The 16,950-nt window shown below is 47.2% G+C and overlaps 1 protein-coding gene across 1 annotated transcript; it reads right to left on the reverse strand.

The window, feature by feature from the left end:
• Nucleotides 1-7,179: 7,179 nt before the first annotated feature.
• LOC109733997 (uncharacterized) lies at nucleotides 7,180-10,424 on the reverse strand. Its single transcript, XM_020293206.4, has 2 exons — nucleotides 9,081-10,424; nucleotides 7,180-7,484 (listed from the first exon to the last, which is right to left on the reverse strand). Exon 1 carries the CDS (start codon nucleotides 10,048-10,050, stop codon nucleotides 9,094-9,096), a length of 957 nt encoding a protein of 318 aa, XP_020148795.1. The 5' UTR covers nucleotides 10,051-10,424; the 3' UTR covers nucleotides 7,180-7,484; nucleotides 9,081-9,093.
• Nucleotides 10,425-16,950: the final 6,526 nt, after the last annotated feature.

Here is a 16,950-nt window from a genome sequence, read left to right on the forward strand (position 1 = left end):
GCCGCATACTATGATTATGAGATATGGCAGATGGACGTCAAAACGGCATTCCTTAATGGCTTCCTTAAGGAAGAGTTGTATATGATGCAGCCGGAAGGTTTTGTCGATCCTAAGAATGCTAACAAAGTGTGCAAGCTCCAGCGCTCAATCTATGGGCTGGTGCAAGCATCTCGGAGTTGGAACATTCGCTTTGATGAGATGATCAAAGCGTTTGGGTTTACACAGACTTATGGAGAAGCCTGTGTTTACAAGAAAGTGAGTGGGAGCTCTGTAGCATTTCTCATATTATATGTGGATGACATATTATTGATGGGAAATGATATAGAATTCTTGGAAAGTATAAAGGCCTATTTGAATATTTCAATGAAGGACCTTGGAGAAGCTGCTTATATATTAGGCATCAAGATCTATAGAGATAGATCAAGACGCCTCATTGGTCTTTCACGGAGTACATACCTTGACAAGATATTGAAGAAGTTCAGTATGGATCAGTCCAAGAAGGGGTTCTTGCCTGTATTGCAAGGTGTGCAATTGAGCACGGCTCAATGCCCGACCACGGCAGAAGATATAGAACAGATGAGTGTCATCCCCTATGCCTCGGCCATAGGGTCTATTATGTATGCCATGCTGTGTACCAGACCTGATATAAACCTTGCCGTAAGTTTGGTAGGAAGGTACCAAAGTAATCCCGGCAAGGAACACTGGACAGCGGTCAAGAATATCCTGAAGTACCTGAAGAGGACTAAGGATATGTTTCTCGTTTATGGAGGTGACGAAGAGCTCGTCGTAAAAGGTTACGTCGACGCTAGCTTCGACACAGATCTGGATGACTCGAAGTCACAGACCGGATACGTGTATATTTTGAATAGAGGAGCAGTAAGCTGGTGCAGTTGCAAGCAAAGCGTCGTGGCGGGATCTACATGTGAAGCGGAGTACATGGCAGCCTCAGAGGCAGCACAGGAAGCAGTCTGGATGAAGGAGTTCATTACCGACCTAGGGGTGATTCCCAATGCGTCGGGCCCAATGACTCTCTTCTGTGACAACACTGGAGCTATTGCCCTTGCGAAGGAGCCCAGGTTTCACAGGAAGACCAGGCATATCAAGCGTCGCTTCAACTCCATTCGTGAAAGTGTTCAAAATGGAGACATAGATATTTGTAAAGTACACACGGACCTGAATGTAGCAGATCCGTTGACTAAACCTCTCCCTAGGGCAAAACATGATCAACACCAGGACGCAATGGGTGTTCGATTCATCACAATGTAACTAGATTATTGACTCTAGTGCAAGTGGGAGACTGTTGGAAATATGCCCTAGAGGCAATAATAAATGGTTATTATTATATTTATTTGTTCATGGTGATTGTCTATTATTCATGCTATAATTGTATTGTCCGGAAATCATGATACATGTGTGAATACATAGACCACAACCTGTCCCTAGTAAGCCTCTAGTTGACTAGCTCGTTGATCAAAAGATAGTCACGGTTTCCTGACTATGGATATTGGATGTCATTGATAACGGGATCACATCATTAGGAGAATGATGTGATGGACAAGACCCAATCCTAAGCATAGCATAAAAGATCGTGTAGTTTCGTTTGCTAGAGCTTTTCCAATGTCAAGTATCTTTTCCTTAGACCATGAGATCGTGCAACTCCCGGATACCGTAGGAGTGCTTTGGGTGTGCCAAACGTCACAACGTAACTGGGTGACTATAAAGGTGCACTACGGGTATCTCCGAAAGTGTCTGTTGGGTTGGCACGGATCGAGACTGGGATTTGTCACTCCGTATGACGGAGAGGTATCTCTGGGCCCACTCGGTAATGCATCATCATAATGAGCTCAATGTGACTAAGGCGTTAGTCACGGGATCATGCATTGCGGTACGAGTAAAGAGACTTGCCGGTAACGAGATTGAACAAGGTATTGGGATACCGACGATCGAATCTCGGGCAAGTAACATACCGATTAACAAAGGGAATTGTATACGGGATTGATTGAATCCTCGACACCGTGGTTGATCCGATGAGATCATCATGGAACATGTGGGAGCCAACATGGGTATCCAGATCCCGCTGTTGGTTATTGACCGGAGAGGCGTCTCGGTCATGTCTGCATGTCTCCCGAACCCGTAGGGTATACACACTTAAGGTCCGGTGACGCTAGGGTTGTAGAGATATATGTATGCGGAAACCCGAAAGTTGTTCGGAGTCCCGGATGAGATCCCGGACGTCACGAGAGGTTCCGGAATGGTCCGGAGGTGAAGAATTATATATAGGAAGTCCAGTTTCGGCCACCGGGAAAGTTTCGGGGGTTATCGGTATTGTACCGGGACCACCGCAAGGGTCCCGGGGGTCCACCGGGTGGGGCCACCTGTCCCGGAGGGCCCCGTGGGCTGAAAGTGGAAGGGAACCAGCCCCTAGTGGGCTGGGGCGCCCCCCTGGGCCTCCCCCCATGCGCCTAGGGTTGGGAACCCTAGGGGAGTTCCCCCTTGCCTTGGGGGGCAAGGCACCCCTTCCCCCCCACTTGGCCGCCCCCCCCCCCCTTGGATCTGATCTCCAGGGCCGGTTCCCCCCCCAGGGGGCCTATATAAAGGGGGGGAGGGAGGGCAGCACACAACAGCCTTGGGCGCCTCCCTCCTCCCCTGCAACACCTCTCTCTCTCTCGCAGAAGCTTAGCGAAGCCCTGCCGAGACCCGCTACATCCACCACCACGCCGTCGTGCTGCTGGATCTCCATCAACCTCTCCTTTCCCCTTGCTGGATCAAGAAGGAGGAGACGTCGCTGCACCGTACGTGTGTTGAACGCGGAGGTGCCGTCCGTTCGGCACTCGGTCATCGGTGATTTGGATCACGGCGAGTACGACTCCGTCATCCACGTTCATTGGAACGCTTCCGCTCGCGATCTACAAGGGTATGTAAATGCACTCCCTTCCCCTCGTTGCTAGTACACTCCATAGATGCATCTTGGTGAACGTAGGAAAATTTTAAAATTATGCTACGATTCCCAACACATGCGAGGCCGCCAACGAGAGTAATACTCGAATTGTGGTCAGTCTGGCCACAGGTGAATAAGTATCGAAGAAATCTTCCTCTTCTTTCTGGTCAGAGCCCTTGGCCATAAGCCTAGCCTTGTACTTTTCAATCATACCATCGGGCCTAAGATTCTTCTTGAACACCCACTTACATTCCAATGGTTTGCAACCATAGGGACGGTCAGTGATCTCCCATGTCCCGTTAGCCATGATGGAATCCATCTCGCTACAGACCGCATCCTTCCAGTAGTCAGCTTCTAGAGAGGCATACGCTTCTGAAATAGAAGTTGGAGTATCATCCACGAGGTACACGAAGAAATCATCACCAAAGGTCTTTGCAGTCCTTTGTCTCTTGCCCCTACCAAGGGTTTCCTCGTCATCCTCCTCAGGATTTTCATCATGTGTTCGTTCATAATATTCCAAAGGAATGGCAGCCTCGGAGTCTCCTCAGATTCCTGTCTAGAAGTGATTTGCATATCTCTCATAGGAAAAATATCCTCGAAGAATGTAGCATCCTTAAACTCCATAATTGTACCGACCTTCTAGTTAGGTACCTCAGATTTCACTACTAGAAATCTATAGCCAACGCTATTCTTAGCGTAGCCCAAATTAACGCAGTCCACAGTCTTGGGTCCAAGCTTACGCTTTTTGGGGATCGACACATTGACTTTCGCCAAACAGCCCCAAGTACGCAAGTACGAGAGTGTTGTCCTTCTCTTTGCCCATTTCTCATAGGGAGTGATCTCATTATCCTTTGTCGGAACTTTATTCAGGACATGACATGCCGTCAATATAGCCTCCCCCACCATGCCTTGGATAAACCCAATGTATCTACCATGGTGTTAACCAAATCAGTTAGAGTACGGTTTTTCCGCTCGGCAACCCCGTTTGACTGAGGTGAATAGGGAGGCGTCCTCTCATGAATAATGCCGTGTTCCGCACAAAAAGAATCAAACTCACTCGAGAAGTAGTCTCCACCACGATCTGACCGGACTCGTTTAATTTTCTTTTCAAGTTGATTCTCAACTTCTGCCTTATAGATTTTAAAGTAGTGTAGAGCCTCATCTTTAGTATTTAATAGATACACATAGCAATATCTAGTGGAATCATCTATTATTGTCATGAAATATTTCTTTCCACCTTTAGTAAACACACCATTCATCTCACAAAGATCCGAATGTATGAGTTCTAATGGTGACAAGTGTCTCTCCTCTGCAACCTTGTGAAGCTTGCGAGGTTGCTTAGCTTGCACACATGAAAGGCACTTAGAACCTTTGTCTAAAGTGAAACTCGGGATTAAATTCAACTTAGCCTGCCGCGTCATAACACCGAAACTAATGTGACAAAGACGTGAATGCCAAACTTTAGATTCATTAACACTCGAATGAATATGGTTCACGACTTTATTACAAAAATCTACGAGGGAAAGGTGGAACATCCCTCCGCTCTCATAACCTTTTTCAACAAATAGTCCATATTTAGTAACAACTAATTTATTAGACTCGAAGACCAACTTAAACCCTTCTCTACATAGAAGGGAGCCACTAACGAGGTTCTTCTTGATGGCGGGGACATGTTGCACGTTCTTCAGCTGCACGATCCTTCCCGAAGTAAACTTCAGATCCACCTTACCAACACCATGAACAAAAGCACTCGCGCCATTCCCCATCAATACGGACCCGTGGCCTGTGACCTGGTAAGAAGTGAACAATGAAATGTCAGCACACACATGAACACCTGCACCTGTGTCCACCCACCAATCGGTGGGCTGAAACACTGAAAAAACAGTAAATAAATTACCGTACCCAGATGCACCATTCTCATTGTTGCCCATAATCATGTTGACAGACTTGGACTCCTGTCCTGACTTCTTAAACTTGTTTGGGCACTTGTTGGCCCAATGTTCAACCGAACCACAAGTAAAGCAGCCCCCATCCTTCTTGTTCTTCTTAAAGATCTTCTTATCCTTCGTCTTAAAGTCGGTATTGTGTTGGACACCGTTCTTTCCCTTGGGCTTGTGGGAGTTGAAGTTCCTCTGGTTCATCATGTTGGCGACAGAAGTCCCTTCGGCCCCTTTTCCGTGCGAGTCCTTCGCCCTTGAATTCTGCTCAACACTCAGATGGCCAATGATATCCTCCATAGAGAATTCACACCTCTGATGTTTCAGAGTGGTGGCAAAGTTCCTCCAGGAATTAGGGAGCTTAGCGATTATGCAGCCCGCGACAAATTTTCCTAGTAAATCGCACTTAAGAAGCTCAAGCTCCTTAATGATGCATATTATCTCATGAGCCTGCTTCAATACAGGACGGTTCTCAACCACCTTGTAATCGTGGAATTGCTCTATAATATACATTTCGCTCCCAGCATCGGTGGCCCCGAATTTAGATTCGAGCGCCTTCCACAAGTCCTTGGCGACACGCACATGTAAATATGCGTCGACCAATTTATCTCCGATCACGCTAAGAACTGCTCCGAGAAATACGACGGTGGCCTCCCTGAACGCCTTCTCCTATTTAGGAGCAATCGTTCTCGTGGAGACACCGGCGACCCAGAACACGTTCATAGCCGTGAGCCATAAAGTGGTCTTAGTCTGCCAACGCTTAAATTACGTACCGGTAAACTTATCCGGTTTGAGTGCAGCGGCAAAGCCACTTGCCGAAAAAATCCTACACATAATAGGTTTTTGGATTGTTGAGTAAATAGGCAATTTTTCGATTAACTTAATCCACAAGTAAATCACTAGCATGGCATTGACACATATAATCGCATACTGATATTCAAACATGCAAGCACATACTACGCTAATTACAGAAAGATCTACGTATAACGCTAGCATGGCTAAAATAGAAAACAGTAGGAGCGGGGTAAACGAGTTATACCCTCCAGTAGGCCATGCAGAGGCCGCGGCGGCGGTGGCGGCAGCAGCGTCCTCGGCGACCTTCTTCTCGGCCTTGAGCTTCTCGGCAGCGAGACGGTCGGCGTCGGACTGTGACATGGTGATGATGAAGACGACGCGGACGTAGAGGAGGAAGTAGCGGATCGGAGGCGAGCAGTCGTGTAGTCACTTCCCAAAAAACCTATTCGCCCCTCTTCCGTACAAGAACCGGAGGGGAGGGGTTTCGGAGACCTGCTCTCCGTGGGCGTGCGCGTGGAGCAGATGTGATTTGTTCGTGGCGGCTAGGGTTAGGAGACACCTCACACTTATATAGGCGCAGCCGCGCAACCCGCGGCGCGTCGGGACGAGGCGGGCGGCGGAGGAGTGCGCGAGGGCCTCTTCTATTCTCAAGCTCCAATAGCATGTACTAGAAGAGAAACCGAAACCCTTATAGGAGGTCCAACTCCTCTCCAACTTTCGGGGTGGGACTAAACTTCTCACTACACCTAGTGCCAACTAAACCCACATGGGCCCTTAGAGATTTTCAGAAATTGCTAGACGAGTCTAAAGCCCATCCCATATTTCAGCTCCTTTCACATACCATACAAACACAATTTCTTTAGACAAAACGGCCGACCTAATAATCTCAGGCTCCAAGTATAAACCTGAAAACCCAACAAATCCAAACAGAGGAAAACTGAGAAACACACAACCAACAAAAGAACCACTACAACAAATGGAAAATAGAGCGCAAAATTAGCATATCACTAGATAATCTAGGTCACCGGAGCTTATGCCTCTTCAATCGGTTCTGCCAAAGACATATCGCGTGACACCAAAGAGAGAAACAACCACCCTTCTGGTAAATCTCCTATGCCCGACATGCAAAGCGAACAAAATTAGTAGGCAAGCCCAAAAAAGGGGAGAAAGGGAGAAACGAACTCTAGAACCAACCATCATCGCCCGAAATAGCAGCAACCGCGTGCGTAAGCAGCAACACCACCAGCACAAGATGAAGAACGAATGCTAGCCGAGGAAGAGAAAGAGCCGACCGTTCCGTTTTCCAGTCAGCGCCTTGCAAACTGGGAAAGCGCCAACCAGCTCGAATGTACTCCCTCCGTCCTAAATATAAGTCTTTGTAAAGATTCCACTATGAACAACATACGGATGTATATAGATGTATTTTAAGTGTAGATTCATTCAATTTGTTCCGTATCTAGTCCACCTAGTGGAACCACTAGAAAGACTTATATTTAGGAACGGAGGGAGTACATTTCAAAGCAGCTGGCTTGAGTTGATTCATATTCAGTATTTTCTGTTACAGACCTTGTAAATCATGTCAACTGAAACAAAAACTAAACAACGAAATTGTCTGTTAACATCCCAGCGGAAGAAAAGAGACAAAACGTCAACGGCTATAGTCCAGAAAACGCAGGCGACACCAAAGCTCTTGGCTGGAGCAGAAGCATCTGTTTTACACATCCGGACTCCAGAGCCTATACACCAAACTACCAATGAACCTAGATTGATCTTCATCAAAGAGCAGCACCATACCATGCTTGACTCCAAGTAATCTGGAAAACAGAAACAAATATATAGGTACATAAGAATGCTAGTAACACAAGGAAATGTAACGAGAATGAAGCACAATCAACAGCAAATTTGGGGATAAACCTATGCACGATTCACTTTTCTGGTGAGTTTTTCACAACTACTTAACATGCAAACACCATAAGCCCTCATGTGTTTTCCAACTTACATGTGATGTGGCTCACACTGACAAGAGAGCTTCACAAAACCACCAACTGGTCATATAATTCTATCATCACCGCAACAACAGACACAAGAACTTCCCGCTATTCTTATGGAGATTTCAATTCAAACTACATATGAATGTATATAGACATATTTTAGAGTGTAGATTCACTCATTTTGCTCCGTATGTAGTTTGTATTGGAATCTCTAAAAAGGCTTATATTTAGGAACGGAGGGAGTAGAATTCAATAACCATAAATCCATAACGTCAGTTTTTAGATACAAGTCAGCTTTACCAAGACAACAGATGCTCAAACCTCAAAGTCTGGACACTGATTGTCAAGTCAATGGCTCTCATGATGGGAGTACGACAAGTTGGTAACACATCACTAACGGACTGTAACAGTTAATAAACAAATAACATCATAGTATCAACACCTAATAAAGGCCAGTATCACAAGAATAGACAATCAGCATGTGCACCACATGATCAAAGCTGACAAACAAGAATATGTGATAATTAGCAAATTTTAACATATTTGAAACAAATTCCTCTCAGAATTTAGGAAATATTGGCAATTGTACTTCAGCCTATTGGCAAAAGAAGAAGGAAGGCGGCGACCAGGATCTAATGGAAACTATCTCACAGCCCACTCCATAATCTACCAAGCTAACAATACTCGTTCATCACCAGCTTAACTAATCTAAGCATGAAACCCCAGTAAAAAAGAAGATCTTCAAATGCTTCCAATATAAAACAAAACAAAAACTTAACATCAAATCAGCATAACACTAGAGAAAAGATTTTGAGCATTTCCTACTCACAACAGAAAAGAGAAAACCATGAATCAGAAACCTATGTATCTAATATAAGCATATAACCACAAATTCTAAACTGGCATACACAAGAGTCGACCATTAGAATTTATCAGATCAGATCAAAGAGGACCTGATAACTAAGAATTTGACAGAACAGAAGATGAGATGCATCATCAACAAATTAAACCATTCGCCTATAAGCAGAGCAATTGCGTGTGCGTGGTGGCAAGCCGACCAGACGACGCAGATGCAGCAACACACTGGGAGACTACACGCAAAACATTCATTATCTAGGATTTCCAGGGGGTGTATCATCAACTGACTAATATCTCCTAGATCGCTAGTCGCTATCATAAGTCAAGCCTTGGTCTCTCATCATGCAAAATCACTAAACATACAATTACTTGAGCATTGCTTTGCACAAATAAGGTAGCCTAGACCTCTGGTTACATGTTCAAAATGGGTGAACACCTGAGCATATCAGAACATCTGCATTGGTTCCACATAAGGCAATATAGCATACAAAGACACAGCATCAATCCCCTAAGTCTATTACAGTAACCTACAATCTGACTTTAAGAGGCCAAATTCCTTACCTAAACTCTTATATCAGAGGTAAGCAGGGTTGCTGAGGAACGGCAGTGCAGCAAGAGACATGAGCATCTCTGAGGTACCGTTCTTGGCTTGCTTTACCCTCGAAAGTTGAAGCTGCATGTCCACGAAAGCCTGCATCCGCTTGAGCTCCAGATCCTTGAGGAACTTGATCCGCTGCTTCTCCATCTCCTCTGCATGCCTCTGCTTGGCAGCCTCCATGCGCTCATACATCTCAGCGAATGTCTCCATTGCCATCGCTAGCTCCCCAAAACCTCCGGTCCCGCCCCTCTTCCTTTTGTTGCCGCCACCGCCGCCCCCACCACCGCCAAGAACAGGACCGTTACCACCAGAGTGAGACGACACTGAGCGCGAGGCCGATTGCTGCGAGCCCTCGTCGTCGTCATAGTTGTTGTTATTGTAGCCATCATCCGAGTCGGAATCCGCGGCGGCCGCAGCTGCAGCGGCCTTATGGAAGAGGTCAGCGGCCGGGAGGTTGGACCCGCGGCGGTAGTTGGGCAGGGGGAGCGCCATCGGCGGCGCCGGCGAGGGCGGCGACGGGGAGCGAGAGGGCGACATGCGCCTCCGCAGCATGGGAAGCGCGCGGGGCGGGGAGGGCTTCTTGGCGGCGGCGGCGGCCGAGAGGGTCGGGCCGACGAGGACGTCGAGCTGGCGGTAGAAGGGCCAGGGGGAGGGCCCGCCCCGCGCCCGCTCCGCCTTGTACTTCTTCTTGAGGGTATCGACCCGGTTCTTGCACTGGATGTCGGTGCGCGGGGGCCGGCGGCGCGCGGAGGCCCCCGGGCGGGTGTTGACGGCGTCGGCGACCTCGCGCCACTGCGGCTGGCGGAGGCTGCCGCGGTTGAGGTCGATGTATCGCGACCCCCAGGCGTCGACGAGGGCGGCCGTCTCGCCCTCGCTCCAGCAGTCCTCCCGGTACGGGAGGTTGGGGTTGGGCGGCGGCAGCTTCCCGTCCATGGCTCCCCCTCCCAGATCTCTCTCTCTCAGGAAACCCTAAAAGTCTGGACTAATTTCCCCTCTCGGTGGCTGGAGATGATGGATGGATGCGAGTCGGGGGCGGCTGGCGACGAGGGGGGAGGGGAATAAAAGAGGGGAGCGGACGGGCGGCGAGGTGGGGAGCGGCGGCCCGTGGGCCGTGACCGTGAGGGAGGCGGACGCGGTGGGCACGTGGATGGGAGGGGAGCGGGCGGCCGCCGTTGGATGGGGTGGGGGCGGGTTTGACTGACCGGCCGTCGGGGGTGGAGCCGAATTAAAATCGGGAGGCACGGTTGGCCGGCGCGGCACGTCGCGGTGCGGGACTCCATACGTACGGGACGGCTCGGCTGGCCGACGTTCGGTCGGCGTGCGCGCGCTGCGTCTCTTTGGTTTTCGCGGGCCGAAAAGGAGAGAGAAACAGTCCGAGCGAGCGAGCGAGCGACAGAGGCGGGGTGGCGACGTGGGTTCGGAGACTTCGGGGATGGATGGTCATGGATGGATGCGTAGAGGTGGGACCGCCGTGTATTGAGGCGACGATTTCGGCTCTTCAGCTTCCTCGTATTAGGTTTTGTCTGAAATTGAACTTTATAAACTTTGACCAAATTTATAGAAAAAAAGTTAACATATACAATACCAAATCAATACCACTAGATTCATTATTGAATATATACATTCACACCATACAGATATTTTATTGTAATTTTGATATTATTTTCTATAAACTTAGTCAAACTTTATAAAAAAATCAGTCAAATGTAATGTGCGGACTAAACAAAATGAAGGGAGTCTACATGTTCGTTCTGGAGATCCCCCAGACCGAACAAGATGTTCGGTACGAGCAATCAATCCCACCAAACGATTTCGTTCGATGGGAGAAGCCCCATTGCCCGAATGCACACACAAATCGCACAGGCCCTTTGCATGTAAAAAATGAAAAAGGAAAATAAATCCCAGTAGCGACACAAAAGAAAGCCCAAATTTTTACTACATTTGCCATTGTTCATAAAAATCACAAACTGGGATTATAGTAATCACAGCAAAAAAAAATTGGGCTTTATAATGAAAATTTGCCACGGCAAATTAACTATGTTTGAAATTTGTCATTAGCGCTTAAAATAAAATTTGCCGTGTGTGTTACATTAAAATTGCATGCCAATACAAAGGTAAATTTGCCATGAGAAAAAAATAAATTTGGCCATGGTTGAAAAGCAATGAAAATTTGCCATGGTCCCCAAAAAGTGAAATTGCCTCAATATTGACCATCCTTTACACTTCTGTCGGACCCCGGTCCTAAATCACACCGATCTAGCATAAGACACATCATATCACTTTGCGGCCTCATGCACGGTAACCCACGGCCGCCGCCTTTACCTTGGTCGGGACCGTTTGCGTCTTTTGGCTCACGTATATGATCGCGATGCTAGCATCCATATGACACAGAACCCTGGTCGACGTGACTAGTCGTAAACCAAGGTGGCACAAACTTACAGGGACAGGCATACATGACCCAGCAATGCACGTGTCGGTCAGCAACGTGTGTAACCGTGTAACCGAGTCGTAGCGAGGCTACAAAGGACTCCAGTAAACACCGCGTGACATTTCCCCGTAGGGACAGACACAGGAGCAAAGAAGGACACATGTCGGTCAATCCATGTGTTCAGGATGGAAGCACTAAGAGGCATTTCCCCATAAGGAAGGCTATCAAGAATAAACAACTAGGTGACGAATCTCACACATACCAAAGCATTTCAATAACACACAATATGCTCGATATGTGTAGATACAACATGACATCACAACATAACCGTACAACTAAAAGCATTTCTTTAAGAGGCTCCGAGGAGCCATACATAGCATGATATTACAAACATGGATCTCATGACCCAACATACAAGGTCATACGAGCAACAGAAGCATAACATATCTGACAACTACAAAAGAAAAAGGATGAGAAGTCTGACTATCTACAAGACCCTTCATAGGAACCAGACCTCTGTCTGGGATTCCCAAACTAATCGGTCAACATCGATCTCATCGTAGAAACCACTAGTGAGACCGAAGTCTCCTTTGCAAAATCATAAATTAAGCAAACGTGAGTACAAATGTACTCAACAAGACCTACATAAGAACTATCTACTTATGCATCAGTATCAACAATGTGGGTTGTGGGGTTTAACTGCAGCAAGCCAGCTTTGACTCATTGGCTATCTTGTACTACGACTGCTAGTATTTTCTTTGGGGTGGGAAAGCACACACGAGTCCACATATTCACCATATCAATACACCACTATGGATCCGCTCCTGTCTCCCTACGAGAAGGCCATCCATAGCACTCACGCTTATCTTGCGCATTTTAGAGTATCCACTTCAAGTTATCTATGAACAATATAAGCTTTCCAAGTAGTCCATATCCGAGGAAGCGGCTATTCGAATAGTTTGATAACCCTGCAGGGGTGCACTTCTTCACACACGCTCTCACCATTTACCACCATATACACTTCATGTATCTCGGCAACCTTCAAGCGGAAGCCTGGCGAGGGTGTCGACCACGACCTGACTAACCACACAATACTCTAGTCCATGTGTATCTCCTATTTGAGGTTGTACCCATAAAGGAAGTCCGGCCGAGGTTTCACTCACGGCCTCAAACGATGTGTGCAGGGTTACCAAACCACCAAACGGGTGCCTTGGTACACCGTGCCACGGTATTTATACCGCGTCGTAGCCCACCCCTAAGGTCAGCGCTATGCATGGCCTCCAACACATATCCTACAAACGCCAGAAACTAGTTGCGACTCCTAGATAGAGATCGAGGCGATTAATAAGTCGAGAGAGCTTGGAGCGCCCGGAGCCCAATGTGTGGTAGTAACTGTCTTGGATCACAAACACAAAACACATATCCTGGGGACGGTTTCAATGAGACAACCCACCACGTACTCCTACATGGCCTCTCATCGCTACCTTTACCAAATCATGTTCACACACTTAGCTCTCACACGGTAGGACATGAACACCACCATTCCAATCCATCACAGATGAATCAGACCTGGCACAACTCTAAGCATAGTCGGCATAGCAAACATGCATGAATGGGTAGGCACATCATGGCTCAAACAACTCCTACTCATGCTAGTGGATTTTACTATTTACCGTGGCAAAGACAGGTCATGAAGAGGAATGGGTTCAGCTATCGCAACATGTAATTGTTGAATCATTGTTATCCTAATGCAGTAAAAGAGAGCAGGAGCGAGAGAGTGAGATTGTATCGGAATGATCAAGGGGGGTTGCTTGCTTGGTACTTCTGAAGATAGTATAGCTCTTCATCGGTGTCAACGATCACGACTCGTAATCGTCTTCTACCGAGAAGGAACAAACACCAACAAATAGAGAAGGAACACAATCAATGTAATGCAAAAATATGATGCATGATCATGACATGGCAGTATGCTGGTGTTTGAGCTAGTGCATAATGCTACCGTGTTAGTTGTGAAGGAAATATGCCCTAGAGGTAATAATAAAGTTGTTATTTTATATTCCCTTATTCATGATAAAGGTTTATTATTATTCATGCTAGAATTGTATTGATCGGAAACCTTAATACATGTGTGAATACATAAACAAACACAGTGTCCATAGTAAGCCTCTACTAGACTAGCTTGTTGATCAAAGATGGTTAAGGTTTCCTAACCATGGACATGAGTTGTCATTTGATAACGGGATCACATCATTAGGGGAATGATGTGATGGACAAGACCCATCCGTTAGCTTAGCATAATGATCATGCAGTTTTATTGCTATTGCTTTCTTCATGTCAACTACATATTCCTTCAACTATGAGATTATGCAACTCCCGGATACCGGAGGAATACCTTGTGTGCTATCAAACATCATAATGTAACTGGGTGATTATAAAGATGCTCTACAGGTATCTCCGAAGGTGTCTTTTGAGTTGGCATAGATCAAGATTAGGATTTGTCACTCCGAGTATCAGAGAGGTATCTCTGGGCCCTCTCAGTAATACACATCATAAGCTTGCAAGCAAATGACTAATGAGTTAGTCACGAGATGATGTATTATGGAACGAGTAAAGAGACTTTCCGGTAATGAGATTGAACTAGGTATGTGTTGGAAATATGCCCTAGAGGCAATAATAAATGGTTATTATTATATTTCTTTGTTCATGGTAATTGTCTATTATTCATGCTATAATTGTATTGTCCGGAAATCGTGATACATGTGTGAATACATAGACCACAACCTGTCCCTAGTAAGCCTCTAGTTGACTAGCTCGTTGATCAACAGATAGTCACGGTTTCCTGACTATGGACATTGGATGTCATTGATAACGGGATCACATCATTAGGAGAATGATGTGATGGACAAGACCCAATCCTAAGCATAGCATAAAAGATCGTGTAGTTTCGTTTGCTAGAGCTTTTCCAATGTCAAGTATCTTTTCCTTAGACCATGAGATCGTGCAACTCCCGGATACCGTAGGAGTGCTTTGGGTGTGCCAAACGTCACAACATAACTGGATGACTATAAAGGTGCACTACGGGTATCTCCGAAAGTGTCTGTTGGGTTGGCACGGATCGAGACTGGGATTTGTCACTCCGTATGACGGAGAGGTATCTCTGGGCCCACTCGGTAATGCATCATCATAATGAGCTCAATGTGACTAAGGCGTTAGTCACGGGATCATGCATTGCGGTACGAGTAAAGAGACTTGCCGGTAACGAGATTGAACAAGGTATTGGGATACCGACGATCGAATCTCGGGCAAGTAACATACCGATTGACAAAGGGAATTGTATACGGGATTGATTGAATCCTCGACACCGTGGTTCATCCGATGAGATCATCGTGGAACATGTGGGAGCCAACATGGGTATCCAGATCCCGCTGTTGGTTATTGACCGGAGAGGCGTCTCGGTCATGTCTGCATGTCTCCCGAACCCGTAGGGTCTACACACTTAAGGTCCGGTGACGCTAGGGTCGTAGAGATATATGTATGCGGAAACCCGAAAGTTGTTCGGAGTACCGGATGAGATCCCGGACGTCACGAGAGGTTCCGGAATGGTCCGGAGGTGAAGAATTATATATAGGAAGTCCAGTTTCGGCCACCGGGAAAGTTTCGGGGGTTATCGGTATTGTACCGGGACCACCGGAAGGGTCCCGAGGGTCCACCGGGTGGGGCCACCTGTCCCGGAGGACCCCGTGGGCTGAAAGTGGAAGGGAACCAGCCCCTAGTGGGCTGGGCGCCCCCCTTGGGCCTCCCCCCATGCGCCTAGGGTTGGGAACCCTAGGGGGAGTTCCCCCTTGCCTTGGGGGGCAAGGCACCCCTTCCCCCCCACTTGGCCGCCGCCCCCCCTTGGATCTGATCTCCAGGGCCGGCGCCCCCCAGGGGGCCTATATAAAGGGGGGGAGGGAGGGCAGCACACAACAGCCTTGGGCGCCTCCCTCCTCCCCTGCAACACCTCTCTCTCTCTCGCAGAAGCTTAGCGAAGCCCTGCCGAGACCCACTACATCCACCACCACGCCGTCGTGCTGCTGGATCTCCATCAACCTCTCCTTCCCCCTTGTTGGATCAAGAAGGAGGAGACGTCGCTGCACCGTACGTGTGTTGAACGCGGAGGTGCCGTCCGTTCGGCACTCGGTCATCGGTGATTTGGATCACGGCGAGTACGACTCCGTCATCCACGTTCATTGGAACGCTTCCGCTCGCGATCTACAAGGGTATGTAGATGCACTCCCTTCCCCTCGTTGCTAGTACACTCCATAGATGCATCTTGGTGAACGTAGGAAAATTTTAAAATTATGCTACGATTCCCAACAGTGGCATCATGAGCCAGGCCTATGCGTAGTTACTATGCACGAGTAGAACACAAAGCAGTTGTGGGCGTTGAGTTTGCCAATTCTTCTTGCCGCTACTAGTCGTTTCTTGTTTCGGCGGCATTGTAGGATGAAGCGGCCCGGACCGACCTTACACGTACGCTTACGTGAGACTGGTTCCACCGACTGGCATGCACAAGTTGCATAAGGTGGCTAGCGGGTGTCTGTCTCTCCTACTTTAGTCGGAACGGATTCGATGAAAAGGGTCCTTATGAAGGGTAAATAGAAATTGGCAAATCACGTTGTGGTCATACGTAGGTAAGAAACGTTCTTGCTAGAAACCTACAAACCACGTAAAAACTTGCAACAACAATTAGAGGACGTCTAACTTGTTTTTGCAGCAAGTGCTATGTGATGTGATATGGCCAGAAGATGTGATGAATGATATATGTGATGTATGAGATTGATCATATTCTTGTAATAGGAATCACGACTTGCATGTCGATGAGTATGACAACCGGCAGGAGCCATAGGAGTTGTCTTTATTATTTTGTATGACCTGCGTGTCATTAAATAAACGCCATGTAAATTACTTTACTTTATTGCTAAACGCGTTAGCCATAGAAGTAGAAGTAATCGTTGGCGTGACGACTTCATGAAGACACAATGATGGAGATCATGATGATGGAGATCATGGTGTCATGCCGGTGACAAAGATGATCATGGTGCCCCGAAGATGGAGATCAAAGGAGCATGATGATATTGGCCATATCATGTCACTATTTGATTGCATGTGATGTTTATCATGTTTTTGCATCTTATTTGCTTAGAACGACGGTAGCAAGTAGGATGATCCCTTATAATAATTTCAAGAAAGTGTTCACCCTAACTGTGCACCGTTGCGAAGGTTCGTTGTTTCGAAGCACCACGTGATGATCGGGTGTTATAGATTCTAACGTTCGAATACAACGGGTGTTGACGAGCCTAGCATGTACAGACATGGCCTCGGAACACACGCAATACACTTAGGTTCACTTGACGAGCCTAGCA

The sequence above is a fragment of the Aegilops tauschii genome, chromosome 3, assembly GCF_002575655.3.
Source record: "Aegilops tauschii subsp. strangulata cultivar AL8/78 chromosome 3, Aet v6.0, whole genome shotgun sequence".
Classification (NCBI taxonomy): Eukaryota; Viridiplantae; Streptophyta; class Magnoliopsida; order Poales; family Poaceae; genus Aegilops; species Aegilops tauschii.

Bases quoted from the DNA above. Each gene is read 5' to 3' on its own strand.
- LOC109733997 (XM_020293206.4), bottom strand. From the start codon at position 10,050: ATGGACGGGAAGCTGCCGCCGCCCAACCCCAACCTCCCGTACCGGGAG.